Source organism: Protopterus annectens, chromosome 2.part0 (genome assembly GCF_019279795.1).
Source record: "Protopterus annectens isolate FY-2018-M chromosome 2.part0, PAN1.0, whole genome shotgun sequence".
Lineage (NCBI taxonomy): Eukaryota > Metazoa > Chordata > Ceratodontiformes > Protopteridae > Protopterus > Protopterus annectens.
Genome location: NC_056728.1, coordinates 857,215,385 through 857,235,406, shown reverse-complemented (window position 1 = coordinate 857,235,406; position 20,022 = coordinate 857,215,385). Strand labels below are relative to the sequence as shown.

Here is a 20,022-nt window from a genome sequence, read left to right as displayed (position 1 = left end):
GGGGAGGCAGAGGGAATTGATTCCTCAGCATCAGAGTCCTCGTAGGCCTGGAAGGGTTCTTCTTGAGTATCAGAATGCTCAGAATCCCCAGAGGCTTCATCCGAGGAGAGGTCGTCCGCCTGCTCAGTTCTAGGCCTTTTCTCTGCAGGTGGCTGAGAACCCCTGTCCGGATGAGGCTGAGACCCCCTGATAACGGAAATAAGATCTGCAGCCAGAGACATGATCTGCTTATCAGATGAAGGGGCCTGGTTAGGTTTAGGATGGGCCTTAGCCTGACTGGCGGCCTTAGCACGTGCAAAGGCCTTGATGGACATGGATACAGGAGGCCTAGCAGTCTCACATGCAGGCGTTACCTTGTCCACAGGAATGGTGTCGGGTAGATCTAGAACTTCAGTTTCCGGAGGAAAATCAACAACCGGCACCGGAGAGATCTCAGAGACCGAAGGTTGTGTTAACGCTGTGTCGTCGGCCTGGAGCGGTAGATTTACCACTTCCGAAGGGACTGGAGCGCTAGCAGAGGGTTTAGGAGAAACATCGGTAGTGGACGCGGGCCGAGGATGTCGGTCCCGGTCCTTGCGGTTTTTAGCAGATTGGGTTGTCGGTTGATCCGACGGCATGATATACGCAAAAGATTCACCGAAGAAGTCCTCGGTGAATTCTGTCCGGCGCCTGAGTGCGCGCTTATTAAAGCAGGCACAGGCAGCACAGGCCGAGACATCGTGGTCTGGGCCCAGGCAAGGAAGGCAGAGAGAATGAAGTCCTTATGAGGTATTTGTTTACCACAAGACAAACAATTATTAACTTTCTCAATTTGTTCTGACATCGGCTGAGGCAAGAATAAATGTTCCCCAATGGGGTACTTAGCTTTTAGATGACTTCGGTACTGAAAACACAGGAGCTGACCGACCGGCACTTGCAAACTGCTTCTGCTTCGGGCACCGCACGGCAAGAAAGACTGAAGATGGCGTCGGCCGATGCCTTTATACTCCAGCCATTGTGACGTCGGAGAGGAGGCGACACCAGCCAATGCCGGACCCAGACTTTGGAATTCGGCCGACCGAGGGCTGCCTGAGGCAGGACAACCCATATGTTATGACTGCAGTTGCATTCTTGAAGGACATCTGCATTAGCGAAACATGAACATCTGAAAATGAGAGAAACAAAAACATTTCCTGAACAGAGTTGATAGGAATATGAAGGTAGGTGTACTTCAGGTCCAAGGAACCTAAAAAGACCTGGGGAAACTGAACAGTCTAAAGAGAAAGCATTGGAAGGACGACAATGAGGAAAGTGTTCAGAAAAGAAAGATCCAGGACAAGTCTCTAATACCTCCATGGGGACCAGAAACATTCTGGAATAAAACCCTAGACCCCCTTTTGGTCTGTGAAACAGCTGAATGGTGCCCTGGTCTAACAGACCTGCAAATCCCCTGCAAAATGAGGAAGTTGTTCTGCAGAAGTTTGAGGGATACTAGAAAAGGGGGGAAGGTTTTTCCATGCCATAAAGTAACCCTGCTGGACAGTGGACAGAAAAAGAATCTGATCTTTTGCCAAACTGGGAGGTACAGAAAAAGTCTAAGGGACAAGGGAATCTGGCCAAGAAAAAGGGAGGGCAGAAAGTTAGATTGCTGCAGACTTGTCAGGAAAAGACAAATTTTGGGGCCTAGGCATTTGAAATACTTATTAGAAAACACATGCTTAGAAGCCTTCTTACCTTTGGAAGACTGTCTAGGCATTCAGCGTAGAGACAGTCTTACTTGGATAGTCCTTACGAAATTTGGGAATGGGAGAAAAATATGTGCTTCAATTTCTTCATGACTAAGACCTTGCAGGGTCAGGGTCGAGAGCTCTGCCACAGCACTGCCAAACAAATGTTGGTTATCCAGAGGATATCTGGCAAGGCTTGAAGGTGAAGCCAGGAATAAGGCCTCATCACTGAGCCAGATACAGAGCCCTAGAGGAAACCTCAGGTGCATCACAGCTGCACTTTAGTGTGTGGATGGCAACTTGCGAAGTATAATCTACTAAAGAAAGAGTTGAAGCTCTATCCTCTGAGTCACACATGCAAGACCATCTTCCCAATCTGGGAAAGAGACAAGATGCATCTTGTCATACAGGTTTGATAATTTATAGCCCAAGAGGTTAAAGTAGCAGAAGTGTAGGACTTTACCTAACCTGTCCCATAACTCTATCATTATCCAAAGGAAAGAACTTGGAAGAGGGCAAAAGCATAGGAGGCCTGTAAATAAATAAAAAATCACTGCTGTATCTCAGTGCATTTGTAAGAACCCGCATGGATTCAAGCTCCTTATAGAACCTGTCAGGCTTCTATGGAGCTGGAGGTTGGAAGTCGGGTAACCAAGGAAGCAGCAGAAAAAAAAAAGCGCTTCCAATAGAGTAGTTGTAACAACTCGTACTAGTTTTTGGTCGTCCGATACCTGGGAGCACTCCCATTTGAAATGCTCCATCACACGCAGGAGTGTCACCCCAAGGAACAGTTCCTGCAAAGGAAGATCAGGACTGAAATTCCTCTTCCTCCAACCCATAGTCTAAAAGAGAGGGCAACTGAAAGTAGGCAAAGAGTCCATATCAAGTCAGAACCCTCACCTGAGGACTTAGGGTCGCTTGCCCTTTTTGGGGTAGAGAACCAAGTAGTTGATGGAACCAAAACCCAGTGAGGAGGCTTTAAAGCCATTAAAGCATTTAAGAAACCTTGACTGAAGTCCTGCCATTTCCAGTGTGGATCTCTGGCAGCTGTCACCACATGTTTAGACCTCTGCATTTTCTTTAAGGGGATGTCCGCCCTGAAAATGTGATTCAGACTCCTGCTTGGATTTTATCAAGGTACCCGGCACCTCTTTCCTGACAAGGTTCTGAAGAAATAATAAGCAGTGGTTCCCTTCAACATCTGCAGTGGACATTAAGGAGGCCTTATAGGATGTGCAAGAACTGGGTTACATGCCAGCCTCCAAGAAGGTTGCTGTAGGAGAAGAAAAAAAGACAATGTGAATACCCAACTGTCCTCCAGGTTCTTATCCACCTCAGAGATGTCCAATGGAGGCTGGACATCAGCAGGCTCAGGCCTAAACTTCTTGACCTTGAGCGGTGGCTGTACCTCAGGAGAAGTGGATTCTGCCATGGCACCTTGGGCCAACAGCTTGAGATGTTGGTTCAAGATAAATTGAAAAACAGAGACTGCTGCTAAAAGTCTTGGTTAGAAAAGCCTGACAAGATGGAACACTGAATTTGTTTGAGAGATGCACTTCAGCAAAACAGGCACCAATAATGGTATTCCTAATCTCCCTCCCACACATTAGCATTTCCCTTTGTTGGAGGACATGCAACCCACTGAAAAACAGAATTAAAAAAGGGACCCCATTGAGGTACTTATCTTAAAGACATGGGCTTGGTACAACCAGCAAAGTAAAGTGTGCTCAGACCAACATGCCATAATGGTATTTGGACTGGTGGCAATGAAGTTCTGAGTTGTGAGTCTTCATGTGTGACCTTTATGCCCTACTCTTGCATAGGGAGAATAAGTCAGATGTACAACACTCACAGGTAATAAAAGCTTTAGTATACTGGCCGGGTGTTGGTCTATCCTTGGCAGATCATCCCAGAGGTGATGAAAGGAATGACATCTCCATGTAACTGAATCAGTTTAGGATGCAAACTGAATACTATCCACAACTCCTATGACTGGGCCTGGATAAAGTAGTGCCCTGGCAATGCAACAGTCAGTTACTGCAGCCAGACATTTTATAAAGACACTGGCCACAGCAGCCAACTCAAACAAACAGCAATGATGTAAATTAGTACTGGATCCTCCCAGCTTTGAATCTGAAAAAGTACCTGTGAGCCTCTGTGTAGTACGTGCTTAGGCATATGTTAGATCCAGGTTTGCTATAAAGGCCTGTGAAGACAAATAGTATCTTGAAATCTAGAACAATTTGATAAAATCATGGGTAAGCCATTAAGACCTTAAGAAAAACTATTGGAGTAACAATTTCTTCCATTTCCCAGTGGTATCTTCTACTGCTGCAGTAACCCTTCCAGGAGGGCTGGCACCAAATATCTTTGCTAGAAGTGGCTGTCTACAAACGTCAACTCCAACATGCAGCCTGAAGTGCCCACTTATCCTTCATTTCCTTTAAAACAAGCTAGATGCCCCCAGTCCCATGGAGGGATGGGTTGGGAGAGGAGTGAAACTTAAAGGAAGTCTCTGGAAATCATGCCATCCCTTTCAGATAGACATGCTATTAGTATTTCTGAAAAGCCTTCTCCCTATGCTGTTTCTCTGACTGGTGTTGAAGTAAGGGCCAACAATCAAATTTCGTACTTGCCCTAACTCTAGATCTGTGTGGTCCTCCATACGTCTCAACCTACGGTTTTATCTGATCCCATTAGATAAGAGGCCAGCACTTGGAATCTTCAACTTCAAAGCTCCAGCTCTTCTACCATAATGCTCTGTATACCTAAATCTCTTCAGATCAAGTTTACCCCACCATACCTGACCTGCACATAGAAAGTCCAACTAAAGGGTGTCTACAAAAGACTGAACTGGTCTGCAAGGTTCACCAAGAGCCATAACTACCAATGACAAGTTGGAAAGAGAACAGAGTGAGGGTTGACAGATGCATGTACAGAACTTCAGTTTTCAGCGTTTTTAGTCCACCTCAACCTGTGCGAGAATCCCCAGACAGAAATATTTTGCAAAATGGTAGAGCCAAAACATTCCCCAAATTTGGACTGTATCTAGTTTATAATGGGCTACAAAGGTACGACTGCTAACCAGACAGACAGAAAACTGGTCCAATCTTTAGAAATGGACAAAAAGCTTGTCCATTTACTACCATAAGCCTTTCTAGTAGCAGGCTTCCAAGAAAGGATATGCACACATCATAACTGGAGGAAGAAGTCAACCTAAGGGATTTAAGATTTGGGGGAAGAGTAACTCGAAGGATGGGATATCAAATCAGGAACAGAATCCAGAACCTACAGTGGGTGCAACAAATAATGCCAAAGGAAGGGGAACCAGCTCGTCTCAGTCAAGAGGGAGCTATGAGGATTACAGTGTCTCTGCAAAGGGCTGCTTTCTGCAGAAACTCATCTGTGGCATTGGAGGATAAACACAGAGATGATCCAGAGGCCAAGCATGGAGTAGCAGCCTTTGACAGCCCCATGTGAGGGATCAGGTCAAAATAGCTCATTTGGTGTTGGTGAGTTGCAAAAAAATCTCAGTACAGTTTGCCCCAGAATCTGATAATCTATGCAATCACTAAATGGACTGAAAAAACACTTGAGACAGAAATGCTCCTGCAAAAATTATCCACCAGAAAGATGTATTTTCACAGGATGTGTATTGCTGTCAGAAAGCATGGAGAGGACATTGCTTACAGACATCCCCATAGCCTCTAGACATAGGGGGGATTGGTTCAGGTTCCCCCTTGTTTATGCACCAAATCACTGCCAGTTGTCAGTCTGGATAATGATCACACCTTTGGAGAGGCAGTCCTAAAAATTCTGCAATGCTAGGAAGAATGCTGTTCTCAAACACCTGTGTATATGGGCCTCTGACCATTACCAAATAACTTGTGCTGTCTTAAGACTCAGATGGCTGGGATGACTGACTTCATTGGTCAGATACCTCTGTAATTCATTGCACAGATGGCAAAAGTGGCTGAAGCATATGCACAGTTGCCAACCAATCTAACACGTGTGTGTGTGTGTGTGTGTGTGTGTGTGTGTGTGTGTGTGTGTGTGAGGGGGGATGAACAGATGCAGACGTTTCTGTGGCTGCAGCAACAAGGACAACTGCAGGAACCTTGCTCCACAAAGTTCTATCCTGGGGAGGCTTGTGTGGGATTGGTGATACCACATCAGACTTTCTTCATGCCCTCCTGGATACAAGGTAAACAAGCATGTCAGGAGGGGGTAACTACCAGGACATGGATGGCCCACACTAACAACTTCAAGAATAGACCTCTTGCGGGAAGGGACATCGGTGCTTCCAGTCTAAGGAAAAAGCTGAATGAGGTTGTCCTCACAAAAGAATTTTGGGAAACTTCCCCCTTAGACAACAGAATCCTGTCAGACTAAGGAGAATACATGCGCTTCTTTTGCACTGATTCCCCAGGGTAGAAAAGGCCAGGGGAGCTGAGGAAGCATGGGGCTGCTCAAAACATTGTGGTGTAGGCTGTCCCTTGAAATTATGTAAATATGAAGTCTCAGCAAGATAAACATGCAATGATCCTGTATGAGTGAAAATCCTCTCCATGCCCTTGAATGTCAAGGCAGAATTAGGACAGGGAAGGACCTTCCTTGATCCACAAACATAGAAAGACCCCCATTCCATCCAATGACCCAGTCAGATCTGAAGCAGAGATTGGGGCCAAAGCACCCAGGGTCAAGGACAGCTCTGAAAGCCTCAGAGCTGACATTGGGTCATCCGCCACAACCCTATTGCTCTGACAAGGACAGAGTCAAATATACCAAGGACATAGATGGCACTGAAGCCAGACTGTTGACAGACCACCACAAAAGAGATGCCGGATCCAAGGTCATTAGTGCCAAAGGGTGAACCACAGAAGCGGCAACCATCAACAGAGCAGGAGGTGCACTTTCCACCCTTTGAGCCAAAGGGGAGGGAATGACCACCAGGTCTAGCTGAATCATTGAGAGATTAAATTGTCCAAGTCTGTCTGCCTAATACTCCATGTGGACCTTTGAGACCAAGAATCCATTGAGGATGGCTTGTTGAGTCTTTGCATAGGTTTGTCTAACTCTTTGGCTCTGAAAGGGAGAGACCAGACAAGAGAAAGTTCCTGGAAGAAATCCGAATTTGGAATCATGGCTAGGAATGGAGACTGCACCCCAGACTATGGTGTAGCCAACAAAAACTGACCATCTAAAGGGCAGAAACCAGAGTTGCTCCAATGCTGGAATAGACAAAAGCAGTGACCACTCCTGAGAAGGTGCCAACACTGGATCCACAATGGGAGTCAAGGAGGCAGAATGCCTTGGGACATTCAACTCAGCACTAGAAGTTTCAACAGGGAGTTTCCTGATCTTTACCACTTTCCTTCTCGCCTCTCTGTCCTTGTCCCTCTTTCCCCAACAGGGCTCTTGGACAGAGCAGAAGCTTAGACTTCAGCTAGAGAGACAGGAAACTTCTCTTTCATGACTAGCGTGGCCCTGCAATCCAAAGCCCTGAAATAATCACAAACTTGGCAGTACCTAAAAAATCTACACCTTCCTGCTGCACACATTGGGGAATATCAGGAGTTTACAGGTCTTTTATTACAAGTTACTTCAAGTAACATCTGTTACAGCTCCTAGCTTACATGGACAGCTTTGAAAACTCAGGGGAAGGGAGACCTCAGTAAATATCAGAGAGACTACAAATGGTCAACCTTAGGAAAGAAAAGCAGTTCAGCTATTTTACAGAGCATTTCCAACTCCAGCTTTACTCCGTCGCATATCGCCTACTCAGAGGCGATCTCTGCCTAACGTACAAAGCTACGTCAAACCCAGAGCTGTTGTACATGCTACACCTAAAGAAATCCCTCAGAGCTACACGCTCTAGGGACCTAAACCTGGTCACCACAATAAACAGAACATGCTGGAGGGATAGATTCCTGTCCCAGAGACTTCCCATACTCTGGAACAAACTACCTATCGATATCAAACAAAGCTCCTCATTAGCACTTTTCAAGAAAAAACTTGATGATTGGATGGGAGATAGGAAATTCTCCCCGGGGATCACTTCTGTGGCTCTGCTTGACAGGGGCACAGGAAAAAAAATTTCTTGGGTGGCAAAAGCCAGGGTACTGTTTGGCTAGGTTTATATAGGCCCTTGGGCCAATAGCCTAGTACCTACCTATGAACCTATAAATACGTTAGAGCAGTTATCAGAACAATGTATATCAAAGTGCAATGCAGTCAAGTCCCAAGAAGCTGTACAATGCTACTGATTCATTTAACTAGAAAGGCAATAATGTGAAAGGGGAAAAACACCCAACCTCCCCATGTCTAGCATGACTTTCTAGAAAGTGGACATGAAATGGAATTGAGAACCAGAAGACAAAGCAATAAACCAAAGATTGAATAAGACAACAGCATGGCAGACACCATTAAAACTATTCTGTGGTAAAGAATATTAACATATGAAATGCTTATAATGCTTCTGAAGCATTAAAGCCACTCAGAATACAAAGAAAAAAAATCAATGGTGGAGATTTGCTTTAGCCATGAATTCGAATGCATTATTGTTGTAGAGAACACAACATGAAAGCCAGGAGGAAGAGAAGCAACTTATTAACTGAAGGGATCACAAAACTGGTTTATACACCAAACATACCTGCCAAGTCCAGTTGATGGCCTAAGACTCTGCAATTATGGTAATGCTCCAAGTCTATGTCTGGAGATATCAGACCCTCCCCTTGCAGGTCTCCAATTAAAGTGCTTTCAGTGACCAGTATTTTTCTGCCTTAAAGTAAAACAGGTTTATTCAGACATCGATGACGAGATTTTATTTCATGGTGCTCCACAAAATAAGACAATGCCACTGCACAGCTTGGCTGGTAATCTGACTGCCCCATTGACCTTTACTTGGCTTGTAATGTAGGGAATGCAGATGACTTTCACTGAAACACATCAACTGAAGTGTGGAAAAAGTAAAAAAGCGAAGAGTCTGTTATGGAAGGTATAACTGGCATGTCACAAAATACACTAGACTGGGGAATGGCCACACATGTTTCTCCTGGGTCAGCAACTTCCTGCAGTTTCTCAACTGCATCTTAAAGAATGGGTAATTCAGATAAAGAAGCTATCAAGGACAGCCCACACTGCTAGACTTCTACAGTAGGGGTGTTTTTCGCATGTAGAAAAATGTCTAGAACACACCATAATCAAGCATGGAGTATAGTTCCCTTCACTACTGATATGAAGTGGTATACCTCTGAACATTCTGGAATACATTTTTTTGTAATAGTCAGTTCCTGTACTTTTACAGACAAGTACACACACCTTGGGTAGCCCATTGTTTTTTCATCCCATCTTAAGAACCACAGTGAATAGCAACAACGGGGACATGAAAGTTAAATCAGTAAAACACATAAAATAAAAGCTTTAGGTAACATACAAATACTAAGTTATCCTTAAAGTTAAAGTTTTCTTGCCTGTTGAAACAACACTTTAAGGGCTTTCAAGTTTTCATTTGTGAGTAGAAAAACATCCTCGTCTTCACAGACTGCTTCTTCTGCCTCTTTTTCTAGAATAGGGTTAGGAATCTGGCCAATCTCTTTCATAATCTGCCTTATCTGATGTCTTAGTCCAGTAAATGCAACAAAGCGGCGCGCCTAACAAAAAAAAAAAAACATGTATACATTTACACAAATACTTGAACCACTACAAGGAGGCATTAAAGGATTTGCTAAATGTTTTATGGACTACAAAAATTAGTTTGCTAGATCTTCAATAGTCAACATCTATTCAGTTCATTTGCAAGACTGGAATGCAACAGCAGTCACTAGACACATTTAAGATTCAAGCAGGCTAAAGAAAAATTCTCACCAACTTGCCTAATGCCCCATACTTCCTCTTCGCTCCAGACAGAGTCTGCCCCCTTTTGGCAACTATTAAATTCACACAAACTTAAATGCCTCAAGAACATTTTCCCTATCCTACCACAAGGAGATTACTCTAGGGTAGGGAGCTGGCGACAGGTCATGTTGAAGGAAACTGACGTGGGTCATGAAAATCTAACAAAAGTATGCAGTATTCATCTCTCACGTGATTGTTCATTTCAAATGCAGGCTAGTCTAATCACTGCCAACATTAAAACCCATGATTAGAGCTCAGATGACCTTGGCTCAATTAGAATTTTGAACATCTGAGGGGCTGGCATGAACAAAACAGCCCAAATGGCAATGTGGGTGGGTGGGGGGGGGGGGTGCACATGCACAGGCCACACAGAAAAATAATATTTCTGCTGGTAGATGCTAGAGAAACCATTGAGTGTTTGAGTGAGCATGGTCGTTTGCAGACATCGGCACAGTGTGCAAGTGAAAAGATCAGCATGGTCCACCCGTTGCATTCCCACCTACAGGGGGTGCTTTCCAGGACACACGGGGTGAGGGACAACAAAAGGGAAATACTCCCATCAGTAGTATGAGGTGGACCCAGGGCATCTGTCTCCTTGCTGGCCCCAACCTTTATTCAAAGTTAAAGTCAGAAGTAGCAGTCAGACCTGTTATTGAAGAAAGGCAGCACAGCCCACCGATTTATCTAGAGACTGAAAAAAATGCAGGAGACAACCCCCAGCTTCTCCACTTAGCTGCATTACAACAATACTGTGAAATATGGTAGCCCCATAAGGGTCAACCTGGGCCTTGAGAACATATCCATCTTAAAGGCAGAATTTTATCAAGTGTGCAAAGTAGTCCATGTCACAGCTGCATAAACAGAATGCTTGAAAAAAATACTGTGGTAGTAGCTATATCCATAGAATGAGCTTTTGGTGCATTTAATAGGGTTCTGTTCTACATTTTAATAAAGACAGTCGAACCCACCTGGAAAAGGTAATCCAGGACACTTTCTGACTTGTCCTGCCTACAGCAGAGGAAGACAACTGACAATACTTTTATCTGTTTTACTTGGAGACAATTAAAGAAGAGTTGATGCTGAATACCCAAAAACTAAAATGTTCCATTCCCTTGGGGTGCTGCAAGATACTGGTAGGTTGAACTGCTTAGGGTTAAAGCTTCGTGGGCACTTTGGATATAACTGGGTTGGTGCACAGACAATACAGAAGTTCAGCAAAAAAGGGTCTGAAGTTCTGAAACACTGACTGTTAAAATGCTCCTAGAAAGAATCTTCAAAGTATTTAACCAACTGTCAAAGCTGCTTCAAGATAAAGCAGCATTCACTTCAGCAATAAAATTCATTTTGAGGCTGGGGAGAAGAGATTCCTTGAAAGGTGGCTTCAGGAAAGAATGCACCTCTTAAGAATGTCTTGCAAACTTCCAAAGAAGCTAGTGAGCATGAAAACTTTGGAGAAAATTGTAAAGTGTCACTAGATGTACCTTGCCAATGGAATAGCTAGAAAGTACAGTTTTGTACCTACCATAAATGTAGATGTTCGAGGATCCACATTGCTGCAGTCCTAACAATTGGGTAGTCCGCTGTCCCAGTCGGCCCGAATACCAAAGTATATGGCTGACGTCGGTCAAGGCGCATTAGTCTGACGTCAGGACGTCAGGGTACTAATGCGCATGACCGACGTCATATCCTCAGTCTTTTCTTGCCCCAGATGTCAGAAGACCCTAAAAGACAAGGCCAAAACCAAAAACACCAAACACTCCTGCACCAAAAATATGTACAATATATACAAAATTACAAGAGTATAACCTCACCCACACAACCACCCCTAAACACAGAGGGGAAGGAGGGAGGGTAAATTGGACTGCAGCAATGTGGATCCTCGAACATCTACATTTATGGTAGGTACAAAACTGTACTATGTTCTTCATTCCACATTGCTGCAGTCCTAACACATGGGTAGAATCCCAAAGCAGAGGTAAGGGAGGCTGGCAAATCATAAAGAAGCAGGAGCTGTCAACATGCCTTGCAAAATAGCTGTGGCAAAACCAGCCCTAGATTTAGAGTAGAGAGGAAGGTGGTAATGCTTAGAGAAAGTATGCACTGAACTCCAAGTAGCTGCCTCCAAAATATCCTTAGTTGCCACCCCCCTTAGAAATGCTGTTGAAGTGGCAGTAGCCCTAGTGGAATGAGGCCTAATCCCAGCTGGAATCTCCTTGCCATGATGGGAATAACAAAATGCAATGCAAAACCCAATCCACTTAGAAATAGTTTGTTTTGACACAGGCTTGCCCTGAGAACTCAAAGCAAAAGAAACAAACAACTGCTGAGACTGCCTAAAATCCTTAGTCCTGCTTAAATAATAACGCAACTGCCTGTGTACATCTAAAGTGTGCAAAATCTTTTCCCCCTTATTTTGGGGATCTGCATAGAAAGTAGGCAAATGAATAGTTTGGTTTAAAGCCACACTAGCAACCACCTTAGGCATAAAAGAAGGATTAGTACGTAATGATACCTTATCCTTATGGAAAATCAAAAAAGGCTCTACCGCCATAAGGGCCTGTAATTCAGAAACCCTTCTTGCAGAAGTAATGGCCAACAAAAAAGCAGTCTTCCATGACAAGTATTTCAATTTAGCAGTAGCCGCAGGCTCAAAAGGTTGCAGAGTAAGTTTCTCCAACACAAAATTGAGATCCCAAGCAGGAGTAGGAGCTCTACGTGGGGGTCTTATATTCTTTGCCCCTCTAAGAAATTGCTTGAACAAAGGATGCGAAAACAATGGTGGGTCACAATCATAGTGAGCTGAAATTGCTGCAGCATGAATCTTAATGGAAGAGAAAGACAAACCTTTGTCCAATAACTCAGTAAGATATTGAAGAGCCACACTCAAATTAGGCTCAGAAATCTCCAAATTCTTTGCTGCACTCCAAAATAAAAATCTCTTCCATTTTTCTGCGTACACTTTCCTTGTACTAGGTCTTCTGGCTTCCATAATCACATTTAAAACTTGTTGAGGAAGTTGAGACCTGCTGTGTTTCAAAACAGAATATGCCAGGCTGTTAGATGAAGAGAGTGAAGCTTGACATTGAGCAGGTTACCGTCCCTTTGAGACAACAGGTGTGGAATCAAAGGTAAAGGCCATGGAGGCTTCCTTACCAGACTCCTCAGTAATGGGTACCAGTGTTGCCGAGGCCAATCTGGAGCTATTAAAATCATCCTTGGCTTGTCCTGTCTGACCTTTAGGAGCACCTTTGGGAGAAGAGGCAGAGGTGGAAAGGCATACACATGAAGATTTTTCCAACTGAAAGAAAGAGCATCCACTTTCCAAGCTGTGTGATGAAACCTCTTTGTGCAAAACTTTGGCAGCTGGTGGTTTAGTGGAGAAGCGAACAGATCTATGTCTGGAGTTCCCCATGACACTGTCAATTTCTGAAATACATGAAGATCCAGTTTCCACTCGTGGGGATCCATGATTTGTCTGCTTAACACATCTGCTAAGGAGTTCTGTGCTCCCGGCAGAAACCTTGCCTGAAGAGTTAGTTGCAAGCTGAGCGCAGTCTCCCATAAAATCATTGCTTGCCTGCATAACGGGTAAGAATGTGTTCCCCCTTGTTTGTTGATGTACCACATGACAGTTGTGTTGTCTGTTAGAATCAACACCTGCCCTGGAAGAAGTAACTCCTTGAAAGCCATTAATGCAAACTGGACTGCTAACATCTCCTTCATGTTGATATGTAGATGCTGTAGTCTGGCAGGCCACTTGTCTTGTATCCACTTTCCATTTAGATGAGCTCCCAAGCAATGTCTGAGGCATCTGTCGTTAGAATCTGACTCGCCTCTGGCCGGGTCACAGAGAGTCCCTTGTTTAGGTGACATTCCTGAGCCCACCACAAAAATTCCTGTTGAATGCAAGGTATTATTTGAATGACAGTGTCCAAATCCTGGCAGTGCTGTGTCCATACAGTTTGAGATACCATTGCAGCTTCCTCATATGCAGTTTGGCATTGGGAAGCACCAGAATACAAGATGCCATGAACCCTAAGGCTTGAAGGACTGTCCTTGCAGTCAGCCCGGACTGAAGAGATAGTTGATGGAAGTAAATGGAAAGATTCTTTTGTTTGTCCGGGGTTAAAAAGGCCATCTGGGCTGCTGTATTCAGTCTCACACCCAGAAAGCACATGTCTTGAGAGGGTACTAGACTGGACTTTATTTCGTTCACAGAATACCCTAGGCATCTTAGCACTGCTATCACATATTCCAAATGCTGTAACAGGTCTTCCTTTTCTTGAGCCAGAATCAGGCAGTCGTCCAAGTAAGGATAGATTTGTATTGCTTTTAGCCTGAAGTAAGCTATCACTGGAGCCAGAACCTTTGTGAATACTCTGGGCGCAGTAGATAAGCCAAAGGGCAATGCAGAGAACTGATAATGGGAATTTCCAGCTCGAAAACGCAGATACTTCCTGCAACTTAGTCTGATAGGCACATGAAGGTAAGCCTCCTTGAGATCTAAAGTTACCATCCAGTGATCTTTGCCCAGCAGAGGTAAAAGCTGTTGTAACGTCAACATTTTGAACTTGGGAATGTCCAGATAAGTGTTGAGGATAGATAAATCCAAAATTGGTCTCCACGTGTTCCCCTTCTTTGGTACTTGGAACAGGCGAGAATAAAATCTTAGGCCCCTTTCTGGCACAGGAACCGGCTGAATGGCCCCTATTTGGAGTAACAGAGAAATTTGCTTGTGAGCCTCTTTTCTTTGTAGAGGAGGAATGTCTGGCATGCCTTTGAAAGGAGGCAAGGTATGGAAATAAAACCTGTAACCGTGGTGAATGATATCCAAAACCCATCTGTCTTGGGTAATTAAATCCCAATATTCTTTGAAAAGAGCCAGCCTTCCTCCCAAAGGTGCTACCAGACGAGAATGTACTGGCAGCTGAAAAGGCAGGTCATTGGGTCTGTTTACGAAAGGACTGACCCCTGCCCTCACCAGAAGTCTGAGCAGGTGAAGTCCCTGTTCTAGGCCTAAAAGAACCTTGAGCTCTGCCCCTACCACGTCTAGACCTACCCCTAGACTGGGAATCATAAGCAGGATATGTCCATCCCTTAGTAGGCCAATTTCTACTAAACTTGGAGGCTGCACCTGCAAAAATCTTTAACAGTTTGCATAGACTTAGCCTTGTCCTCCATTTTCTTTAAAACTGCTTCCACAGGCGAACCAAACAACACGTCAGACTGTAATGGAGCATCCAAAATCCTTGTCTTAACATGCTCAGCTAAATTCTGATCCCTCAACCAGGCGTGCCTCGAAGAACAGAACCAGTGGCAGCCACCCTCGAGGAGGCCTGCACAGCATCAAAACCACATTGCAAGGAATGCTTACCCACCTGTTCAGACACATGAACTAAATCCTGCAACTCTTTACACTCAATACCTTCCGCCAGAGCATCCACCTTAGACTTCAATTGTGAAAGGAGATAATTTTGATATTTTAACATGTGAAACTGGCAATTCAAGCCCTCATGGCTAAAGTGGAAGAAGTATACACTTTCTTTGCCCATCTATCCAAAGCCCTTGCCTCTTTATCAGGAGGAACAGGATTTTTAACAACAGAAGCCTTAACACCTTTAGGCCCCTGAGAGGCGGTTTCGGGTCTGCCCTGGGACTCTTAAAAGATACTTATGAGCTTCAGGCACCCTATAGTACCTATCTGGTTTAACTGGGGCAGGAGGCAAAGAATCAGGGTTCAGGAAGCCTCTGCAAAACATCTTCCACCACATTCAGAACAGGAGGTATAGCTAAAGGCCTATGCTGGGGTAAAACAAGAATTCCCTAAGCCTCTTCCTGGAATCAGAGAAATCTTGACCTTCCCATTTAAAATGCTCCCTCATGGAATGAAGAGTCTCTGAAAATGAAAAATCCTCAGGAGGAGAAGCTGAAGGAGTAGAATCATCCACATCAGAATCAGAATAAGGAGGATACTCCTGCAAGTCTTCAACCGAAGACTCAGAAGCCTCGAACACTGCTCAAAACTCTCAAACTCAGGTTCCACCCTAGGCCTCTTATCAGGAGGGCATAGAACCTCTAATCATAGTAATCAAATCCTCTGCCATTTTAAGCATATGTTTCTTAGGCAAAGATCCTGAAGAGCTAGGAGAAACCCCACCTGAAGCTAAACCTGGCCTGCCTCTCAAAGAAGCCTTGCAAACAGAAGGAGGCTCTAACCACCTTAGGAAGAGAGGGAAGAACAGCCACCTGAGAAGCCCCTTCAGCCTGGCCTACCTCCTGAGAGGACACATCCTGTAACAGTAAAGTCTCTCCCTGAGACTCCAAAGAAACTCCTGGCAGAACCTCCGGCTCCACTGAGCCTTCTAAAGAACCGACGTCCGGGACTGTCGGTTCTTCCAATCTAGGCTTTGCTGCTTTGTCCTTGCGCTTTTTGGACGAAGCGGGCGTCGGAGCATCCGACGGCATTTTATAATTACAACGCTTCCCAAACACTAACCTGGCACAGTCTAACCTTCTCTTAATAGTGCGTTTGTTAAATCTAGCACAAGAGCGGCATCCAACAACGTTGTGCTCAGGCCCTAAACAAGGTATACACAAGGTATGGTAATCCCTATGAGGTATCTGTTTCCCACAAGAAATACAGTTATTCACTTTTTCTGACATCCGGTTAAATACTGAGGCAAGAAAAAAAACAAAATATTCCCCAACGGGGTACTTAGCCAACTTTGATTCGGTCTGAAACTCCGACTTCGGAAAATTTCAGAACGCCAACCTGCACTCGCAAAACTGCTTCTGCATCGGACCATGCGGCAAAAAAGACTGAGGATATGACGTCGGTCATGCGCATTAGTACCCTGACGTCCTGACGTCAGACTAATGCGCCTTGACCGACGTCAGCCATATACTTTGGTATTCGGGCCGACTGGGACAGCGGACTACCCAATTGTTAGGACTGCAGCAATGTGGAATGAAGAACATCCTTGGTCAAACATGTGGCAAAAGTTGCCCAGCATCCAGAACCATTAATAAGGGATTATGGCCTTACCTTGTAGCCCACAGAAAATGTTTTCAGTCTACTTCTCTATTTTCTTGCAGAAGCCTCCTGAGCAACTGTGAGGACTCTGATCACATTGGGAGGATGAGCAAGATCCCTGGCCAAAGAAAGTGGAGTAACCACAGCAACTGGAGGTCAGACTGGAGACTGAACAATTGGATAGAAGATCCTTTAGTAGCATGAGAAGATATTTCTCTAGGAGACCATACTAGGGGACCATTTGTCTAGACCAGTACAAGAGATATCCAAGGCCAGGTGTTTTGGCTTTCTGTAGTTTCATTGTAAAGGAAATATTTGCTGCATTTGGTGCTTCTTTGGGATGCAAAAAGACCACAGCAAGGATTTACATGGTGGATGCACCTTTCACCAACAAGGTGACCCCCCCTCATGAGGGATCAGTAAATATCTACAGAGCTTGTCCACATGACTAGCAGAAACCAACAAGTCAAAAATGACCCAGTCTCATTACCTCCCACAGGCTCTCTCTTGTTTGGAGCTGTACCACACCACAGTCATGAACAGAAGATGGTAACTGTATCCTGGAGCAAGGAAATTCTATAGACTCTGCATGAGAAGACCACCCTCACCTCTGGTACACTGACTCGTACAAATACCTCTATGACAAACTTAATCTGTCCTATACAATGCCCCATCCCAGAGCAGCAGCATCATCTGTTGTGATGATCTTTTTTTTTTTTTTTTTTTTTTTTTAGACTTGATGAGACTGTTTAGAAGAAATTAGAAGTTATGTACCTACCATAACGTTCCATGTTAGTTGTCTTCATCTCGCCTTCTTGCTGGATGGGTTCAGAGCCGATCCTCGGCTCCGACTCGGCACTAGCTTTAGCTCGAGAACTCCTTTTACCAGCTCGAGGCAACCCTATATCCCATGATGCAAGGCGGAACTACCTCAGATCTCGTTTGGCAGCTAACTAACCCTGCTAAAGACTTATCCTAATATAATTAGGAACCATGGTTCCTAAAAGAAGTCCTCATAACAATGCTCCAGAGGAAGCAATCTAATAGGAACTCTCCAATATCTGTCCAGGCCAGGGAGAAGGAGGGTGGGACGCAAGAAGAAGGCGAGATGAAGACAACTAACATGGAACGTTATGGTAGGTACATAACTTCTAAATGTTAAGTTGTCAATCTCGCCTTCATTCTTGCTGGATGGGACCGCGTCCCTAGCACCTGTATCCCGGGTGGCTCAATGGAACAGACTCTTGAGAACAGTGGAACCAAAACTGGCCCTATCTCTGGAGGCCAAATCCAACTTGTAATGAGACACAAAAGTATGAGGCGTGGCCCAAGTAGCTGCTGCACAAATAGTGTCAATGGGAAGTCTATCCTGAAAGGCTACAGAAGTGGATAGACTCCCGGTGGAATGTGCTTTTGGCTTAGAAGATAGTTGTTTGCCCCTTAGAGAGTACACATAGGAAATGGTGGAAGTCAACCATCTAGATAAGGTCACTTTAGATACTGGAAGACCCAACCTGTTTCCTGCATAGGAGACAAACAATTGGTCTGATTTTCTAACTTGTTTAGTCCTATGTAAGTAGTACCTGAGCTGACGATGAACATCCAAAAAATGCAGCTTCTGTTCAGCTCTGTCAGAATAGTTAGGAAAGAAAACTGGTAGATCAATAGATTGGTTAATATTGGCTTGAGATACAACCTTGGGAAGAAAGGAAGGGTTAGTTCTGAGCGAAACCCTATCCTTATGAAACACCAGATAAGGTGAACGAATACAGAGGGCCTGAATCTCAGAAACTCTTCTTGCAGAAGTAACAGCCAGCAAAAATATAGTTTTCCATGTCAACAACTTTAAAGAACACGTGGCAGACGGTTCGAAGGAGGTAGAATTAGGGATGCCAACATTAAGTTCAGATCCCATTGCGGAGGAGGATGTTTCACAGGCGGTTTTAGGAGAAAAACTCCTCTCAAAAGGCTTTGCATAACCTATGAGACATGATGTTATTGTCCTGCAAGCCAACATGAAATTTGGAAATAGCAGCCATTTGTACTTTGACTGTAGATGATGACGATCCTGAATGAAAAACCTCCGCCAGGAAATCCAAAACAGAATGTATAGGAGCGGTGAAAGGATCAATATTTCTGGCGTTTGCCCAAATAGAAAAATGTCGCCACTTGCTAGCATAAACAGTTCTAGTGGACGACTTTAAAGAAGACACTAAAATGTCTCTGAGTCCGAAATCATTGGTAGCCTGGCTAGGGAAGGAAGTGGAGCAACCAAGCAGTGAGGTTGAGAGAATGAATGGCTCGGTGCTGCTGACCCGACTGGTGGATCAAAAGATCCGGAACTGGGTCCAGATGCCAGGGCTGCACCAGAAGGTGATGATGTAGAGACGGAAACCAAATTTGTCGAGGCCAATATGGAGCAATGAGGATCAATTTGGCTCTCAAAACGGTGGCTTTCTGAATGACTTGTGGAATCAATGGAAAGGGAGGAAAAGCATAAAGAAGTCCCGGAGGCCAATCCTGGGTTAGAGAGTCTCTCAAGGGATGGCCTGGAAGAGGAAATAGTGTGAAGTAATCTGGGCACTTGCTGTTTTGAGGGGTAGCGAAAAGATCGCAACAAGGGGTGCCCCACTTCAGAAAAATCTGATCCACTACAGACTGATTGAGAGACCATTCGTGAGGCATCAGAATAGATCTGCTTAGCCTGTCCGCCAATAGGTTGGACCTGCCGGGGATGTGCGTTGCTATCAGAAACCGCTGAGAAGAGATCGCCCATTGCCAAAGTCTGAGAGCTTCTCGACATAAGGGATAGGACCTGGTTCCGCCCTGTTTGTTGATGTACCAGACCACGGACATGTTGTCCGTCTGTACTGCAATAGTCCCTGTGGGAAGAAAGTCGTCGAGGGCTTGCAACGTTAAAAGTACTGCTCTCATCTCCAGGACATTTATGTGCAGGTGGTATTCTATGGGTTGCCACGTCCCGTGGACCATCCTGCCCTGATAATGCCCCCCCCCACCCGATCAGAGAGGCATCCGTGGTGACTGTGGCAACTGGAGGAGGGGGAACAAATGGTCGGCCCTGATGAAGAAGTGGGGAAGATACCCACCATCGTAGATGAGCCCTGCAAGACTGTGTCACTAAGATCTCGTGTCTCATGGGCAGATCGTAGAGTACGACCACTGCGTGAACAACATCCACTGCAGGAGACGCATGTGAAAGCGAGCTAGTGGAAGAAGAACAATGGCTGCAGCCATTAGGCCTAGAACTTTCAAGACAAACCTGGCTTTGACCTTGTTGCTTTGTAACAGAAGCTGGACAAATTTCTGGATGTCCAGAATCCTTTGATTTGTTAGCCTGGCTAACATTTTGACGGTATCTAACTCTGC

General features: G+C 44.8%; 1 protein-coding gene across 2 annotated transcripts in view; it reads right to left on the bottom strand.

Moving 5' to 3' along the window:
• The window catches only part of LOC122793263 (protein regulator of cytokinesis 1-like), a 1,295,879-nt gene that overhangs the window by 802,081 nt on the left and 473,776 nt on the right, over positions 1–20,022 (bottom strand). For both annotated transcript variants that reach the window (XM_044061121.1, XM_044061122.1), the window contains exon 5: positions 9,179–9,358. In XM_044061121.1, the coding sequence (XP_043917056.1) occupies positions 9,179–9,358 (180 nt within the window). The remainder of the gene's footprint in view (positions 1–9,178; positions 9,359–20,022) is intronic.